The sequence below is a fragment of the Hyalella azteca genome, unplaced genomic scaffold (assembly GCF_000764305.2).
Source record: "Hyalella azteca isolate HAZT.00-mixed unplaced genomic scaffold, Hazt_2.0.2 contig17967, whole genome shotgun sequence".
NCBI lineage: Eukaryota > Metazoa > Arthropoda > Malacostraca > Amphipoda > Hyalellidae > Hyalella > Hyalella azteca.
The window spans coordinates 403,079-422,009 of NW_025947728.1; the positions used below are offsets into that span (position 1 = coordinate 403,079).

Here is an 18,931-nt window from a genome sequence, read left to right on the forward strand (position 1 = left end):
GGACAGGTTTGTGTAGGTTGTAAAGGAAAATAAAATATCGATAAACTTCAACGCAAATTACTTGAAAGCTTTTAAATGTTTGATTTTACGCTATTAATTCTCACTGTACCGCAGCGATTAATTATTACATCATGCAAATACTTGATTTATTGCATAATTTTAGGTAGCGTCGTTGATCGAATGGCCAATTTTCTGTTGAAAACACGACTCCGTGAAGTTACTTTAGTTTAGCATCTAAGTTCGTTTTTTTGTTATGAATTTCACAAAAAATGTTTCTTGGTAAGCCATCAACAAACGTATCGCACTGTTATTGAGCTGTAAGTCTGTAACTATGTAACTCCCTGTCTAAATTGTAATGCTAATGTGATAAGCTAAATAGTGAAAAAAATCCATATAAAAACTTGTCAATAGATTCTAAATAATTCAACTGCTCCCAAATTTTCCTGCAGACGCCCCTGAATTTCTTCGTCAGCGTAAAAAAATGAAAAAGTACTTAAAAATAAAGTTAAATGAAATATTATTTTGTAGAAATTAAAACCGCAATCAATGAAGAATAATTTTTAATTCTTTAAAACCTGGCTGTTTTGTAAAAAAAACAGCAACGAATTTTTACCTACTTAATTTGTCCTGAAACGAAACATAAACATATAATTCATTTGCATTATAATCTAAACTTAAGAAAAAAAACATGATTTATGGTTGTATTAAAAATTATAAAAAAACGATAGCTCTTGAGTTTAATGTAAACATTGGAAATATCATTCTTGCAACCTAGTTAGAAAGAAGAAAAACAAATTGATAACTTGGCGTTAAGTTTTCGGCAAAAAGTTTATTATCAGTAAAAAGTTTATTTCCGGCGAAAAGTTTATTTCTGGCGAAAAGTTTATTTCCGGCGAAAGGTTTTTTTCCGGTAAAAAAGTTTATTTTCCGTAAAAATTTTTTTGTAAGAAAAGAAATAATGCAAGGAGGATTAAGATGTCCAATGTCAACACAAGCTCCAGCAAAGAAATTCGTTCAAAAATGATCGAGTTGAAAATTTCCCACCTTGATGTGAATTTACACCAGGAAACGTTCCATCAGAGACGGAAGAATTTCCGAAGGCATACAATACACCATATACCATACACTCATGTATTCTTTAATTAAAATGCCTTTTCAAATATTTCATTTAAGATCGAAAGGTTTATGTGGTTTGGCACAAACAAAATGCTTTGTTCGATGTATAGGCACGGTAACGCCAAACCGTCCACTCCCTCCGCTGCAACACAAGAGTCAAATTACAGTGATATTACAATGAATCACGTACTCACTGTACAGTATGCACTGTTCTGCAGTCGTCGTGATGTGCAGCACTGCAAGCTGTTCTCCACTATGTGCAGTGCTTCACTGTACGCGGTGCTTCACTATTGGATGTGCTAAACATTAGGCTGTGTTTTGTTGTAGGCTGTGCATCACTACATTGTGCATCGCTGCACGCTGTGATCCGCTGTACGTTGTGCTTCACTATTGGATGTGCTTTAACAGTAGACCCTGTGAAGCATATTTCACCTCCCCCTTCCCTCTACTCCAGGCATTTGGCGTCCGCCGTACATTATCGACAGGAAAGACAAACTTCATGCAATAAAATGACGTTTTTTATTTCGATCTCAATTTTTTTCTGCCTCCAAATTTCATTCCGAAGTTGCATCCCAATTGCAGGTAAGAATAATAAATAGCCCGCAAATTTTACAGCCTCAAACCTCTGTGTCATTTTCAAAGTTAATGTAATGGGCATTCTACAAATTATCCTACTAGCTGGTGGAATCGAAATTATGACTAAAACTCCCCAATTATCTCTATTTGATTTCCATTTGTATTATTGATAATTAATTGAGAACATTGATCGTATTTTCGTCTCTGTCATTTGCGTGTATTAATTTTTTGTGTCAGACTTAGAAAATATTTTGCTGATATAATCGGAGACGTAGGTAAATATTTATGAGTTGAGTATGAATTTCTTGTATGAATATTTGAGTTTCGCAATTTTGTTCCTGAACACATATGTAAAACATCGTAGATGGACTGCGTGCGTTGATTGAAGAATGTACAGAATTTACTTCAATTAATTCTACATTTGTTTTTCATCAGCAGGCTTGTTACCAGCTTACAACTTGAGGCTTAGTGAGGCAACAGTTCAGGTGGCGGAGGATTTCAATGTAAGTTGGATGATGACTTGTAAAGTGAAGCGTATGTATTACCTGGAGTCAGCTAAGTTATAAAGCTTCATTTATTACGTTAAGAAATCAGCATGATAATTATATTCACCTGTCGTAATGTAAAATAAAAGTTGAATGTTGCAAACGGGGATCAACCTTATGGGATAAATTTTTGAATTTTGTGTAACCCATTTAATATAGATTCCACTATCGACTTACCAAATTTAAAAAATATATATACAAATAAATATATATGTTTTTCATATATAATAAAAAAGTATTTATATTTATAAATCATATTGTCGATTGACTTAAATCACTTATTGAAAAAGTATTCACTTTCTGCATTAACTTTCCAGGCGCCAATTGAGAAGTCTCAGGGTTCACGGAAACTGCTGACGTTAGCATCAGACCGAGAGAGCAGGAACTTATTGACTGACTTGAACTCGTCTGAACGTCTCGTACCGCTCACCAAAGAACAAGAAAAACCCATCGGATATCTAATGAAGCGAATAATACGCAGACCCAACAGAATAGAGAATAGTACGCAAGATTACCGCGAGACAGCGCGAACCGAGTACTTCACGACGCTTTTGTTCAAGGGAAGATGTTCAGTTCTGAGAAGAATGCATCCAGAACATCTACGTCGCCACCTAAAAAAGATATTGTGGGAATTGCATCACAATTTGTCTCGGGAAGCACGGATCGTCTCGATCAGCTGCCTTTATAGACTGAAAATTGTAATTTCATTGCCGATTTATAGAGGTGAACGAATACTGTACAATGAATTGATGTTGTTTAGAGGCCGTAATTTTACAATTGATGGAACAGAGATCGAGTTTCGTGTGATACTCCCTGATGATAACAATGTAATAGTTGAGAAAGCTGATCCTGCCAAGAATGGGTTTCATGAACTTTTAATTCTTTTCCTAATCACTTTGGTTTGTTGCATTTTCGTTATTATGTCTATGGTCATTGCACGATGCTATGCTTGCATTAGACTCATGATCTTCAAACCATCACTACTTGACCTCTCTCGCTACAGCCAAGATGAGATCCCAAAATGCATGGCGGATAATTTCGCCAAAACTGGAAAGGTGATGCAAGTTGCCAATGTTTACGCGGTCCCAGGATTCCTGCACACCATCCATGAGAAGAACATGACTGCACAACAACAGGACCAAGTTCATGATAATTCCGAGGACGAAATCAGCAGCGACTGGTCCACTGAGGTAGAGTTCCCGAACTACCGGGAAAGTATCTCGGCGGATCCCTTCAATAAACGCGATGGAGAACCCACCAAAGATTTGCAAGGCTCAAATGAAACTGACAAGCTGCTGAACCTTGCTTGCATGGAGGACAAGTCGGAGAAGAGCTCAGCAGGTTTGGTTCCTATGTACCGTTGCCGCACGCTAAACTCGGATTACGAAGCGGTCGCGGTCGACGGTGAGGACGATAGCGACGATTCGATGTTTGAATCCGTTTGTGTAACACGTGTCACGGATGGATATGATGGAAGGCTAAAAATTGAAACAGACATGTAATCATAATTACCCTAACTTCTCAGTTTATTTATTTTGATATTTATCACACAAAATGATCATTCAAATCATCATACCTTTAAATTTCTGTTTTCCGGAAAATTCTATGCAACTAATTTTCTTTGCTATAACATCATACACCATTATCTCATTTTTTTATATTCAAAGCCAAAATTGACTCGCAAACTTTTTAGAAAACTTCAAAAACGATCTATATCTGTCAGCGCTTCTATCAATGAAAGTTATAGAGATCACCAGTCTTTAAATTACGTTACAAATATTATGCCCGTTTTGCTGTTGGGTTAAAGATCTGACCATGCAACTTATTATAGAATAGAATAGAAGTGTTGGGACTGAAGAAATGGGCCCATGGCCTGTTGCTGATTCTTGTACTTTTCGTGACTTGATTCACATGCAAGGGATACGGCCTTTGGAACTCGACCTTTCAATAACAGACGATTAATAGAGATAGCTGCTGAACTTATTGCCTGGTCCGTAAGGTGCTATATAGGGCAGCTAGGCATTTCAAGACTGAACAAATGCTCCTGCATTGCTTCGTCTAGTCTGTTCTTAGCATAGCACAGCATAGCATAGTGAAGTCGGCGCTGAAGAATAGGCCTGATGTGGCCTGTCGCCGTTTCTTGTACTTTTCGTGACTTGTCCATAGGAGATCTAAAAACAGGTCCTTCTACCGGATCTTTTCCAAACTGTCGATAGTTTGAAATATTTACTAGACTTTCACCGGGTTCGATATAATGCTAGGCATATTAAGTCTGAACATATATGATATATTTCTCCATAGCTTTATCTAGTCTGACGCGTATATACTCGGAGCGTCAAAGATGTAATCGGGGAGGCTCTAATTCCACATGTCGGTGATTCGAAGCGAGAAAAAATGTTGTCGCGTGGATGAGTTGCAACGCAGTTTTTTAGTTTCTAGCCGTGGCCCCTGGTTTGGTTCTTGTTTCAAATTCTAGTAATCCTTCTGAGACCTTGTATAGACCATGAGTTTACTTGTATAATTCAATGAGGTCCCCACGTAGACGTCGATAACAGAGGTCTGGAATATGAATCCAAGAGTGGTGTTGAAGGACATTAATGGTCACTAGATTAGCCAGTGCGGGAACAAGCGTGAGTCACACAGCGTTGTCTCAACGAGAATGGCTTGCATGGACGCTGACCTCGACGAGTCCCACTTCACACACCTATGTCGCTGCTCATTTGACATCCGCAAGATCTTACGTGGATAAAAAGAATGGCTTTTGAAACCAAGTATTACTGAGTACGAAACAAAAATTAGGCAATTTGGACCTATAAACACAAAAAAGATTTGGTGGAAGAGAGTGATACTTTCCTTCCAAAGAACATTATCGAATACCCAACAGTCAATCATGGGGGTGGATCTATGATATGTTTCGGGCTTGTTTCTCCTCAAGTGTCACAGGGAAGTTAGTTCCAATTGATGAAATAATGAACTCAGATTTTTCTATACCGATTTTGAAGGAATATTTGCAAACAACTGCTCTGTAGTTGGGTCTTCGACGACGAGGGATCTTTCAGCAAGACCACGATTCGAAGCATGCGTCGAAAGCTACGACCACTTGGTTAAATTAAACGAAGGCGACTGTTAGTCCATGATCAGCAAATATCCTCGATTTGAACCCGATTGAGAATTTTTGGCAAGCATTTAACGTTACATTCAATAACCGAGCTTCCAAGATTCAACAGAAACTGAAACAATTAAGTTGCAATTGAAGAATGGGATAATATCAAACCGGATAGCACTTCGAATCTCATCAAGAACTATAGAAGGAGACTGCTGGAGGTCATAGAGATGCAAGGACATGCCATTGATTATATTATCAACATTGCAACTATGTTAGTATTTTCCAACTCTACGAATGATTGTGTCTTAAGGTGTTGAGGAATTTTGCATGTTCAAGCGTTTTGAAACTACCTACATTTTGTTCAGAAAATGTATTGTTATTTTCCTTATTGCATGTTGCATAGTTCAATCAAATCTTAGGCTAATATATTCATTGATTTTCGAGTTATGCAAGAAAATATCGAAAAGAAAGAGGTGTACGAATAATTTTATTGCTTTTTGTATTCGACAATTTGGTACGTAATAGCGCCCTCATTGTAGCACATGATCCTCCATTTCCCTCGAGAGCGAAAGTAAGCAATTAAACTCAGGTAGGCCTTCCTCTTCATGTAATTTAGGCACAATTTTAATACTTCTTATGTCACTCAGGACTGGAGAGCTCTAAAGCCATCCAGGACGTTAATGCGCTCCTCAAGAAGATCTGCGATGCACATAAAAACTGTCTTCGGTTTCCGTTAAAATATGCATATATTAACGGAAACCAGAAGTTCATGTATTTAAGTTACATACGCATCGCCGTACATATATTTGAACATCCGTCATTTGAGTTTCCATTAGAAATCCTAGATTTTCTAAAGGAACTTCATTTGCTTCGATTTGATTGACCCAATCTAAATTGGGGCCAACCATCTACTTCTATATCAGTGGTTCCCAAAGTGGGCGATATCGCCCCCTAGGGGCGGTGGAAAGATTTTGGGGGGCGATAAGGAAGAAGAGGGCGGTGCGGTAGGGGGGCGAAAGGGGGGCGGTAGTCCGAAGTCAGTGTCAGAAGTTCGAACGTTTGTTTGACGATTTGTACACAACACGTGCAGCACATGACTCCCAGCGATGGTTTTTTCTGTTTTTTTTTTTTAACCTAGCTCTCCTGGGTTTACGTCTCGGACAAATTAACGGCCGGACTCGAGGCCGGTCTCACGGCCAATTTTCAAATTCAATGATCAAGGAATATCTCTCAAATTAATGAACTTAACTCTATGAAACTTGGTACACGCATTCATTAGGACCTAACGGTAATGTTTTGCTCGTGAAAATTGTTTGAATTTTGCCATCGTTTGTTTTTTTCCTAACTACAAAAAGGTAATGTTTAGCTCGTGAAAATTTTTTCGATTGTGCTATCGTTCACGAGTTTTTTTTTTTCATTTCACTTTCATTCGTGATTTAAACAGCAATTCGTGCTTAAATTCGCAGTAATCAAGAAATTTTTTCCAAACTACTGAACAGATTTGAACGAAACTTAGTATTCGAATACCTAACCTCAGCAACGGTGATGTTTACATTTTTTCTTTTTGCCTTCGTTTGCGAGTTATACGGCTATACGTATACTGAATCTGATTTATAGAAGCCTTCGATCGACCGGTGGAAAAGCCGGTCGTTCCTACTATATCTGTATAACTCGCAAACGAAAGCAAATGGAAGAATTGTCACGAGCTAAACATCACCGTTGAGAGGTTATGTATTTATATACAAAGTTTCGTTGAAATCTGTTCGGTAGTTTAGAAGAAATTTCTTGATCGCCGCGAATTTGAGTAAGCGACAAATTACCCGGCGATACGGGCCGAATATAAGGAAGTGTGAAATCAAGAATGACGGTGAAATGAAAAAAACTCGCAAACGAAGGTAAAATCGAAAAAATTTTATAAGCTAAAAAATCACCGGTTGGTAGTTAGGAATGTATATTCAAAATTTCGTTCAAATCTATTCAATAGTTTGGAAGAAATTCTTTGATCAATGCGAATTTCGGCCTGTTTCGCAATATACGCGCAACTCACGAATGAAGGTGTAATTTAAAAAATTTACGAGCTAAACATCACCGTTAGGTTCTGATGAATACGTGTTCCAAGTTTCATAGAGCTGCGTTCATTTGTTTGGGAGATACTACTTGATAATTGAATTTGGAGATTGGTCGTGATGTGAGACCGGCCACGAGTCCGGCCGGAAATTCGCCCGCGACGTCCTAGGTTTCTAGTGCTGAAACAGTTAAAACAGCTGAAAAACATATTGGTTCACTAAATGGGGTTCTATTTGTGAAATACACATTTGTGTTTAACCTTTACCTTTTAAAATTACAGCGTACTAAAGTTCAAGAAAGTGGCGTATGTCTGTGGGGGGCACTAGAAATTCACTAGGGAGCCAAAGGGGGCGCTAGTCTGAAAAGTTTGGGAACCACTGTTCTATATGATGGGACCAGCCTAACCTCCAGCAACATATTCTCTTATTCTGCATGTTTTGTCCCATCACGACGGTTTTACTTGTACGTGAAGTATGCTAGTGAAGGCACTTATCATCACTATGAATTTCTGAGTCGCTGGAACCATGACTTCTAAGCTGTTTGACTCTTCTTCTGCTAATAGCTTATTGATTATTATACAGGCACATTTCACCTCAAATCTAGATGCCATGAATGACCTGAATTTTCTATCATATCAGGTGTAGTAATTCTCAAACCTGATGGCTTAGCGAATTCTTAATCAGATGCTCGATCTCAATTCCGCAAAGCACGTGTTTCGGGCAGTTTATGTATAAAAGTTGTTCGTTATGGGTGTCTACAATTCCAAGTAAATATTAATCTTAAAATATCAGTGCGCCTAAAACAATTTGATGCCATCAGAGCAGCGCCGTGAGGGTACCAGTAAAGGTATCACGTTAAATCAGTTGGTTGCAAATACAATTTTTAATAGAGTCGTTTAGACGTCGTCGCACTCATTATGGACTCGCGCACTCGTTTCGTCGGAATTATCGAGGGTCAATTGAAACATGACATAAGGCGACGAGCCTCTCGATCAATACAGGGTTCATACTGAAGACCTTAATACGGAGTAGTATTCTGATGAATGATGAAGTCGTGATGAAGAGTCATTCCAATGAAGAGTCATTCTGAAGATTGAAGAGTTGATCTGAAACGTTTACTTGTGGTGTGACATGCCATGCTCCCGCTCACCCCTCGTCTGCTTTCCCATCATTGTTCGTCATTGCTATCATTCCCCGCATTTACCATTCCTATCATTGCCTGGATCAAACTTTGTTCTATTGCTCAGGGATAAAAAATGTAATATTTTATACTAAGTGGGCCTAATATCTGCAGCTCTTAATTAGGTGTGCCATAAATACACTAACGCCCGAATGACGTGACCCTCATTGGATCGCATGCAGTTCAGTTTTTTTCATGCTAGCGAGAATCTCGTTTGGTGTTCCGGGTAATTCAGTCGCATTTATCGAGCGTTGCAGTTACTCAAAAATGCGGCGCCCTGCCGGTCGTCAGGAGACTAGTGTGTGGAGTCGTGGCCTACGGACACGTTACCTACAATATCCGTTAGCGTATCGGCACTTAGATATTAATTTTTCATAGTTTAAATGCTAAAGTTAAGAATAAATTGGAAAAACTAGTGAGTGGGACTGTAGCCCATAAACACGTACCAATACAATCTCCGTTAGCGACGCTGCATTATAAATGTTACTTTTACTTAGTTCGAAGGTTGAGCTTATGACTAAATCTATTGGGCTGAATGCATTCAGTCATTTTGAAATGGTGTGTGCTATTTGTTCCTTCATCAATGTCCCTATATAAGAGAGCTGATGCATTTGTAATCCAAACATGAACTTTGATTCATCAATTCACAAATACAAGTCAATTCCATGATATCCTATTTAGTTCATTGAATTTGAAGGTTGTAACAGAAAAATACTTCAGCGGGAAACGAGCTAATCATTTCTGTAGTTTGACATCGATGCCAATATTCCGACATTAGATAGAAACTCTTTTTTAAGCCTCATAAAATGAAGAAAAAACAAACCAAAAAATACTTTGGGCTTTTGCTTGTCATAATATTATATCTGAATCATTCAATTTTTTTATAATATTGTAGTTAACCGCCCATTTTGATTGAAAGTTTCAGTGACGAGTGATAGTTTCACTCGTCCATTTTTGAAAGTTTCACTCGTCCAAGTTCATTATAATATTTTACGTCCTCAATGGTTCAAACTATAATTGTGCAGGCCGTTGCTCTTCAACTTTTTGATAATTTTGCGGGCAAATCGACATAAGTCATGAACTTTGCAAACCTTTAGTTCTTGTTTCATTCACTCCAGAGCACCAAATTTTTTTCTCACTCGTGCTTGGCCTTAATGAAATTATTATTATTCAGTTCAATCTCTTACCTTTTTCAACCACGTCAACAACATCTGCGTAAACAAGTATCGACTTAGTCCGCTGGAGCAGAGAGGGCTTGTTCAAATGATGGCTGGTGTTGTGCTACCAGTAACCGTGGTATTCCTGGTCGCTATGGTACACTTGAGTGGTGCTGCGGTTGTCGCCAGTACCTACTCCGCCGCCACCATGGGTGAGTAAAACGCGGCGTCTGGTGTTGTGCTACCAGCAACCGTGGTTACCCCTGGTCGCCATGGTACACTTGAGTGGTGTTGCTGTGGTCGGCTGATCGCCACTACCTACTCAGCCGCCACCATGGGGTGAGTAGCGCGGTGGCTGGTGTTGTGCTGCTAGCCATCATGGTATTTCTGGGAGGCTTGGTGCACGCGCGAGCAGCACTGTGGCTGCGATCGCCGCCACGACCTACTTTGCCGCCATGTAGATTATAGGAACGTATCGCTTCTCTCATTGGTTAACATTAGCCGCATTTGTATGTTAATATTACATTCTTATGTAAATATTATATCGCATAGTTACCCCCCAGCAGACCGGTTTTGGGCAGTAAACTTTATTGTCTATCAACAAATACCTAACTAAGTATCGCTCGTGACCCCGCTGTGCCACTAGCGATGCTCGCACCAATGTTTTGAAACTGCTACCCCTTTGTCATCCGATTCATTAATGGTCGTCAATACTTTTAAGTACGAATACTACATTTTCTTTGTCCGTAAAGGCAAGGGAACGGGAGTTATAAACAGCAGACATAGGGTCTTTTGTTTTCAATGTCTTCCCTCGTTAGCTTCAATGTATTCATGTACAATGTAGAATAGATGAATCAATAAAGTATGTGATTAAATTGAGTAGCAGGATGAATAAATCGAAGCACCGTTTACGATTTTAGTGTCTCAAAAATAGAGTGGAAATTCAACTCTTTTATTCTAATATTAATTTTGTTTATAACAATTTCAATTGAACAATTATTGTGTTATATCATGGCTATGACCCCACTTATAGTTAGTTACTGTTAATCATATCTACACACACACCCGTTCATCAAAAATTTAACCCGATGTAAGAGTTGCAACAGCTTTTTCTTCTTTTTCATTTGTGTGATATTAAATAGAATCCTGAAGGCCGATTTTCTGATAAAAAATCGATGCGGGCCTAACTCTGCATCAGCAGGTGCCGGCTAGGACTCGGTGAGCACGTAAATCAGCCGCTAATGTCCACTTCGGCGAGGCTGGAAGTACAGCCTCTTATCAGCTTGCAAGCTTGGCACGATTCGGCTTCGGTCAACCCTTATCACTCTCTCATGAAACTATAAAGGCGGAAAGGAGATTCTGACCGGAAAATGATTTCGATCGTGTTACCAAGCAGATGCGAAGTAACAATAAGCCGAACGTAATGACTTCTGAATTGAAGCGTATCCGTTACCCGATTTTTGTTTGGGTTGGGGACAATCTATGTTTAGCAATGTCGGGCGCACCTGTTTGCCGCAAATAATACAGTTCCTCATTGATTAAATGGGACTTATTTTACTCATAAAACAGTATAAGACTTTATTGATTGTAAATATCAGTTAATTTATTATTTTGCGTGAACTACTGTAATCTTCACTGGATAGGGTTCAGGAAGCCGGTCTCGGCATTGTACTCATAATATAACATAAAACATTGTTTTACTCTTCATTTATTACTATTGCATTAATTATTGTATTCTCCACTGTATGGGAGCCGGCAAGCTGCTGTCAGGGGCGTCCGTAGGTGCGGTGACCAACCCGCAGCGCTGCCTGCAGCTGTGTGGGGGGGCGCCTGCCTGCGTCGCCTTCAACTTCAACGGTAGATTTTTTTACATGAATATTTTAGTATAAATACATTTTAGCACTTGTATCCTTAGCTACACAATTGAAGGATACACTACTTTGATTGAGGCTCTACTGAATAGATTGAGGTTCTACTTAATAGATTGAGGCGCAATTTAGTTTATTTAGGCACTATTTAATTAATTGAGTCGTTACCTAATTGATTGAGTCGCTACTTAAATTATTGAGGTGCTATTTAATTGACCACTAAAGTAAATCCTATGCTGCACAATCCTATGCTGATGGCGACACGGATGTGGTTTGGTGGGTAAGAAGAAACGACGCTTTTCTTTTGGTAGTTTTTACTTGCTATCGTTGGCGACAATGGTGACGTAAGTGATTTGATGGCTTGGTGACGTAAGCTGGAAATAATATTTAATATTGGGTAATAGGCCGAGAAAGACATACATGAAACTTACTCTAGACAGGGGCTGGACTCCCATTGTTTAGGCTTAATTAATAACGTAACTGAGCGTTGTTAATTGATACTCGATGACAGGATTGAAGGGAATTGTTTAGGTCACAAGCATGGTCAATTGCGCAGTTACTTGTACAATGTGGTTTTGCAGACAAGAAGGAGAGGCTGTTACTGGCGTTTCCTCGCTTATGCTAGCATTTGCCAACGCTGGGTTGAGCTCTGAAATTGATTACTAGGTATTACAATGCCGACGCTGGGTTAGCTTTGATTACGATTAGTGCCAGCGGCTGCGGTTGAGCTTGAACTACGATTCTGATACCTGGAATCGTGAGATAAAATATTAAATTTCGAGGACAATATCTTAAAGTTACCTAAATTGCTTCAAATTAAGGGAAAATTTTCAAATTTTATCCGGTAAGCGGAGAACAAAGTAGTCTCCCTTAAAACTTTTCTCTAAGATTGAGTAGGAGAAAACGGAACGGCGTCTCTGCTGGCTACACAGAGCTGCGGTGGTGGTGCAGCACTCGAGCTTTATTATGGCACTGGTGCGGTGACGCTTCACGCTGGCGCTGGCTTGGCGCCGGGAACCGCTTGGGGGCTCGCTGCGTTCATGGAATGATAATGTCGTTGATCATTGCGATATTTTCCACGCACTTGTTGAGTGCACGCCGGGATGAGTGAAGATTGTAGGAAATAATAGAAAAGGATAGGATAACTTGTAAGTGCGTTGAATTTAAAGAGTGACGAACGACGTCACAGATGATGTATCGTCGAAATGCCATGAGACACTCAAATGCAATTACGACGCGCCACAGTACAGGAAATGTGTTCTGAATGATGTAATAAATTAAGATGCGAAAGTAAAACGAGCCAATGAATAAAGTTACGATCAGATTTGATGAAGCCAATATTTCTTCTATAGTTGTAATGGATTATTGTATGGCAGCAAGAAATTTATTGCATTGCATTGCTGAAGAGAATGTTTTCAAAACTTATTTTTGTTTTAAAATATTAAAATCCTCGTACAGACGTGACCAGGGAGTGCGAGCTCGTGGCTGCGGTAGCCGGCAGCGCGGTGCTGCCGGGCTGGCGCAGCTTCAGGATGCTGTTGCCGCCGACCGCCAGGATTATGGTGGGTGTCGCCCACCATTTCTCATTATTTTTATTGTTATTTGTCAGTCTATATGATTAGGTGTAACTTGAATGATTATAGCACACAAAAATGCGAGCAGAATGCCTCCTATTCACGCTGTTGCCAACAGGACCCATGCGCCAGCAGCCCGTGTCCTGCTAACAAGGTGTGTGTACAGCACTGGCCCCCGTCCTACGTCCCCCGGGACATCATGGCGTCCCTCAACTACTCCTCTCCGGGCTACGTCTGCTCGGGTCACCAGTGGCTCCTCGCCCGGCGCAGCGAGAACAAGACCAGTGAGTCTACTGCATACAACTAATTACATAAACTAATAGTGTAACAATATTGTTGAGGATTTTATTATGTCTTAATATCATTACGGTGAGTTATCGTAAAATATTATTGACTAATTTAGCAAACATTGAACATGTGTTGGTCACAGCCCCGTGGCCCGTGCGTGTGCAGGGTGTGTGTGGAGGAGCCTTGTTGACACCGACTATCCTGGCTACGATCAGTTCTAAAACCCCCGTGTGTGTGCAGGGTGTGTGTACAAGAGCCTTGTTGACATCGACTATCCTGGCTACGATCAGTTCTAAAGCCCCCGTGTGTGTGCAGGGTGTGTGTATAAGAGCCTTGTTGACATCGACTATCCTGGCTACGATCAGTTCTAAAGCCCCCGTGTGTGTGCAGGGTGTGTGTACAAGAGCCTCGTTGACATCGACTATCCTAACTACGATTTGGTCGAAAAGGACGCCCTCTACGCCGAGGCGCTTGCGTACTGCAGCCAGAACGACTGCCTCTCGTTTCTCGTCCACTGGCCAGGTTCGTGATTAGTGTCTAGTTTTGCCTCAGCAGACGTCAGCGATGGAGTTTTCACTTGCGTCTCCCGCCAGCTGCGTGTTGCGTTCCCTTATTCGTTTTCTGGCCGCTAAGAACAAATCGGCGAAGGAAATTTACGAAGAACTTTGTCAAGTGTATGGAGAAGAGTGTAGTGTACCCAGGTCACCGGTATCAACAGAGTCCAGAGTCGTACAATCCAATCCATGAATAAATCATAAAAAGGACTTCTAGAGTAGCTAGATATTGTCAGTACAAATCGAATGATGTCTTTCAATGTTTTTCAATAGCTTGGAAATTATAGGAGGAGATAGATTTTAAGTTGGCGTTTTAAGGGAATTTTCATTGTTCAGGGAGGCCAACTAAATGCAATTTATTGAATAAAAGAAATGTTAAAAAATAATCGCGTTAAACTTCTTGTCCAGTTTAACGCGAATAATAAGCCATGAATGTGATTTTTTTGATATAATAATTTAAATAAAATGATCTTTTTGCGAAAAAGTTCAAACGGCTTTACGAAAAAAATATGATTGCTATTGCCTCGTGTTTTTGCTTTCGACTTCCAATAATTCTGCCAAGAAAATGAGATGAAATAAATACACGGAAAACGTAATTTCATCGACTTTAGGGAGACGCTGCCTTAATTGATATAGAATAAATATAGTGGTCAATGGTTAATAGAATAGACTGGATAGGTTAGAGCAAAACTGGATCAGCGTTTCTGATAGTGAAGAGTGTCTATCTGCAGGTATATTTGAAGCAAGCAAGTTAACACAGCGTTACTCGTGCTAAAAATAATGACAGCTTATAGAATCCCGTTAATTCCAAAGCCGTCATCCTGGGCCCTATCATCCCGAATTCAGTTAACTATTTTAGAACTAAACTACCAGAATTAAAGGAAGACCTGAGCAAAGCCCTATTTAACAAAGAACTCCAGTCCATCCTAACAAAATTTAGACGTGAGGGCCCAGGACTCGAGGCGCACGTAAATCAGCCGCTCAATGTCCACTTCTGCTCAGGGTTGGAATGACAGCCTCTGCGCAGCGTGCTAGCTCGGTATGACTCGGCTCGGACAACTCTTGTCATACTCTCAGGCAACTATAAAGTCGGAAAGGAGATTCTGACCAGAAACTGATTTCGATCGGGTGGCCAAGCAGACCAGAATGGTTGCGCCGACTGTAGCGACTATTCGGCTGAAGCCTATATATAGGCAGTCTCCGAGTTTTGCTAGGGCAAGATTCGTTTGGATGTAACTTGAACTTTATAGTCTTGGATACAATTTACACTTTTCAGAGTAAAAATCCGTTTTAAATTTATATACAACTTTCCCATAACTCCATTTCCGGTTCCATTTTTAAATAGAAATTTAAAGGTAATATCCAGACACGATAAGTATCCTGGATACGCACCCCAGCAACCGCTACATATTTCCAGCTGACATCGCTGTAACGACTAATTCCTTCTTTTTCCAGCTAACATCTCTGTTACGATTAATTCATTCTTCTTCGTGCTGGCATTGCTGTAACGATAAATTCATTCTTTTTCGTGCTGGCGTTGATCTTTCTTTCTTCCTCCAGCTGACCACTCTAAATTTTAATTCTCTCCCTATACAGTGGGTGCGCCTGTCAGGGTTTACCTCAAGACCAGCTCACCCCAAATCGCCGGATCACTCAATCCGCTGAAGGATGTCATAACCTGGTATCCTGAGTGTCGCTGAACCAAGCTGTTGTTTCATCCACGAAGCGTGATATACTGTCTACTGTCAAGCATGATTGAGTATTGACTGGCGTCCCTGACAACCATGTTGAAGGGACGCTTTTCCTACAGATGATAGTTCGCGAGATGTGCCACCTTTCAAAGTCGTGGCCTCCCACTAAAGTCATGGCTGCCCGTTATTGTCATGGCTGTCCGTTATTGTCATGGTTGAGCACGACCGACACACATGACCAACTCACTGACCACTGGAGAATTCCACTTCCTCGAGCATTTGCCTTCTGGTAATGAACGTCCTGTTAATGAACGTCCTGTTAATGAATGTCCTGTTAATGAACGTCTTGTTACACTAATTTTATTTGTCCACGATCTCACGCATGCCGATGCTGAAACGCAAGAAATTGTCATTGTAATCACGTGTGTCAACTGTAATAACAATAAAAAGTAATAAAATTCAATATACAATTCTGGTACTATGAAATTTACATGCTAGAAGACCAGCTACAACTGGATCGACAAGTAGTGAAGATGGTTCTTCATTCTCATGTTCCGACGTAAGACCTTCACACATCAAATAAAAGAGAGTGATACTCGAGATGAATGCAATTATTTCATATATGGCATGTTTAGGAAATAAATGAACTTACAGTATATTCTATCGTATACGTGTAATAAGGTGAGAGACAGCTTGAATTGGCTAAAGTTTGACACTTAGGAGAATGGCGCTGGTTCGGATTTCAAAGGGGCTTCTTGTAAAGTTTTAGGATATATAATGATGGCGAATGAACAGTGAGATTTATGTCAGTGACACACCGAGAGTGAGACTGAAATATTTCTTTAAATTAGCGGAAGAACACAAGACCTCGCCAGGTAAAAATTACCCAGAGCTCGTTAAGGGGCACCAACCCTTATGCTATAAGCACAACCTTTGACGGCTAACAATTTATAGTAATTGGAATGGAACACCTCCCGGGATAATTGTGGTAATTCTAGTAAACAAACTTGGAATTAAAGCTCAATTAGGGACTATTTGGGGCTAAAGGCCAAACATAATGCACTGGAAACAGTATTTCCTTTCGATTTCTGAAGAGAGAGCTTAGAGAGTAATATTAATGCATCATTACTCTTTAATTATATACACAAGAGGCTGCAACATACAGTATTAATCGTAGAATGTTGATTTGGGCATTCGAAGCAAGACTTTAAACTTGGTTAGGTTTCTTAGTGCGTCCAGATAGGTAATTGATCAATACTATTTTTTTTTTTTTTTTTTTTTTTTTTTTTTTTTTTTTTTTAAAAATTTTTTTTTTTTTTTTTTTTTTTTTTTTTTTTTTTTTTTTTTTTTTTTTTTTTTTTTTTTTTTTTTTTTTTTTTTTTTTTTTTTTTTTTTTTTTTTTTTTTTTTTTTTTTTTTTTTTTTTTTTTTTTTTTTTTTTTTTTTTTTTTTTTTTTTTTTTTTTTTTTTTTTTTTTTTTTTTTTTTTTTTTTTTTTTTTTTTTTTTTTTTTTTTTTTTTTTTTTTTTTTTTTTTTTTTTTTTTTTTTTTTTTTTTTTTTTTTTTTTTTTTTTTTTTTTTTTTTTTTTTTTTTTTTTTTTTTTTTTTTTTTTTTTTTTTTTTTTTTTTTTTTTTTTTTTTTTTTTTTTTTTTTTTTTTTTTTTTTTTTTTTTTTTTTTTTTTTTTTTTTTTTTTTTTTTTTTTTTTTTTTTTTTTTTTTTTTTTTTTTTTTTTTTTTTTTTTTTTTTTTTTTTTTTTTTTTTTTTTTTTTTTTTTTTTTTTTTTTTTTTTTTTTTTTTTTTTTTTTTTTTTTTTTTTTTTTTTTTTTTTTTTTTTTTTTTTTTTTTTTTTTTTTTTTTTTTTTTTTTTTTTTTTTTTTTTTTTTTTTTTTTTTTTTTTTTTTTTTTTTTTTTTTTTTTTTTTTTTTTTTTTTTTTTTTTTTTTTTNCTGTCTCTTATACACATCTAGATGTGTATAAGAGACAGAATCTACCCCATGCTAATGGAGTACTGTCTTCACTTAACGCCGCCTCCAGCAGTTTCTGCAGAGCATCCGCTGCGCAGACCACAGCTCCCCGGGGCACCCTCTTCAGTGCTCTACCATTGGCACAACACCGAGAAACATACCCCAAGAAGTCGAAATCTGCGGGTCTTTCTGCTATACCGACATTGGCTCTACCCAAGCACCCCGGGCACAGCCATCAATACTATGAATCATCACTTGTAGTACAATAATCATTTTAAACAAATTATTATTGGCTTCTAATTATCGCATAAGCGAAAATGGTACCGTATGCACGCACAATCGAACTGTGGCTGGTGTTTGAATCTACTCTAGCCCCTAGTGTGGATTAGTGAGCGTTGACAACAAGATAAATGTTTTTTTCGAAGAAAATAATAACATGATGTGAATAAACATGGCACTTTAACACAGTATGTTTTTATTACATAAGGTCATATTCAGACTTACCCAGAGACCTCAATATAGCCCAGATAAAATAGAAATTCACGAGGAGGTTTTACACGTGTTGAGGCGTGGGAGAAATGGAACGTGAAAGGACGCTACACTCCTGGCAATGTTGCCAATGCCAACCGACAAAATGGTTCAAGATCAATTGCGCTAAACTCTTGGAATTGAAGTATTTCCAAAAATCGTTGGTAATGAAGTTAGACTGTGCTGACGGGAGTGATTGGAACAGATGAATCCTTCCATCGTCCTGACGGGAGTGACTGGAACTGATGAATCCTTCCACCGTCCTGCCGGGAGGGACTGTAGCTGATAACACCTACCACAGTTCTGATGGGAGTGACTGGAATTGATGACTGTCAGGGTATCGGAGATGTTGAACGGCATCAATCGAATCGATGGGTAATAACGGACGGGTTACACAATAATTTTAATTGAATATAATAGACAAGGACGTAGGCGCGAATACTCAACTTAGGAACAAAGCAACGTACTTTGAAGGAGTGCATATAGTCGACGGTAGAATCACGGATGACTGACTATAAAATCCCAGACCACTGACGGTAGGATCACGGACGTCTGACGGTAGAATCACAGACGACTGACGGTAGAGTCGCAGAAGGCTGTCAAGGCCGAGCAGTTAAATATAGGTCTACTAGCTGACTATAACAAAATGCTGTGGTAGTCTCGATACTCTTGCTGGTAAATCGTGTGTACCGGATAGTCTCCCCAACCGGAACTGGAAT

At 38.9% G+C, this 18,931-nt stretch overlaps 2 protein-coding genes across 2 annotated transcripts; both read left to right on the plus strand.

The window, feature by feature from the left end:
• Positions 1 to 1,363: 1,363 nt before the first annotated feature.
• LOC108673434 lies at positions 1,364 to 4,234 on the plus strand. Its single transcript, XM_018161263.2, has 3 exons — positions 1,364 to 1,698; positions 2,128 to 2,195; positions 2,555 to 4,234. Exons 1-3 carry the CDS (start codon positions 1,626 to 1,628, stop codon positions 3,737 to 3,739), a joined length of 1,326 nt encoding a protein of 441 aa, XP_018016752.1. The 5' UTR covers positions 1,364 to 1,625; the 3' UTR covers positions 3,740 to 4,234.
• Positions 4,235 to 9,727: 5,493 nt separating this feature from the next.
• LOC125179484 lies at positions 9,728 to 16,130 on the plus strand. Its single transcript, XM_047885444.1, has 6 exons — positions 9,728 to 9,958; positions 11,499 to 11,603; positions 13,073 to 13,176; positions 13,307 to 13,472; positions 13,867 to 13,998; positions 15,627 to 16,130. The coding sequence occupies exons 1-6, from the start codon at positions 9,853 to 9,855 to the stop codon at positions 15,728 to 15,730; spliced, it is 717 nt and encodes a 238-aa protein (XP_047741400.1). The 5' UTR covers positions 9,728 to 9,852; the 3' UTR covers positions 15,731 to 16,130.
• The last annotated feature ends 2,801 nt before the right edge of the window (positions 16,131 to 18,931 follow it).

Bases quoted from the DNA above. Each gene is read 5' to 3' on its own strand.
- LOC125179484 (XM_047885444.1), top strand. From the start codon at position 9,853: ATGATGGCTGGTGTTGTGCTACCAGTAACCGTGGTATTCCTGGTCGCT. The intron at 13,473-13,866 runs GTGAGTCTACTG...GTGTGTGTGCAG, and splicing joins GCGCAGCGAGAACAAGACCA to GGTGTGTGTACAAGAGCCTC. The intron at 13,999-15,626 runs GTTCGTGATTAG...CTCCCTATACAG, and splicing joins GTTTCTCGTCCACTGGCCAG to TGGGTGCGCCTGTCAGGGTT.
- LOC108673434 (XM_018161263.2), top strand. From the start codon at position 1,626: ATGACGTTTTTTATTTCGATCTCAATTTTTTTCTGCCTCCAAATTTCA. The intron at 1,699-2,127 runs GTAAGAATAATA...GTTTTTCATCAG, and splicing joins AAGTTGCATCCCAATTGCAG to CAGGCTTGTTACCAGCTTAC. The intron at 2,196-2,554 runs GTAAGTTGGATG...TTAACTTTCCAG, and splicing joins AGGTGGCGGAGGATTTCAAT to GCGCCAATTGAGAAGTCTCA.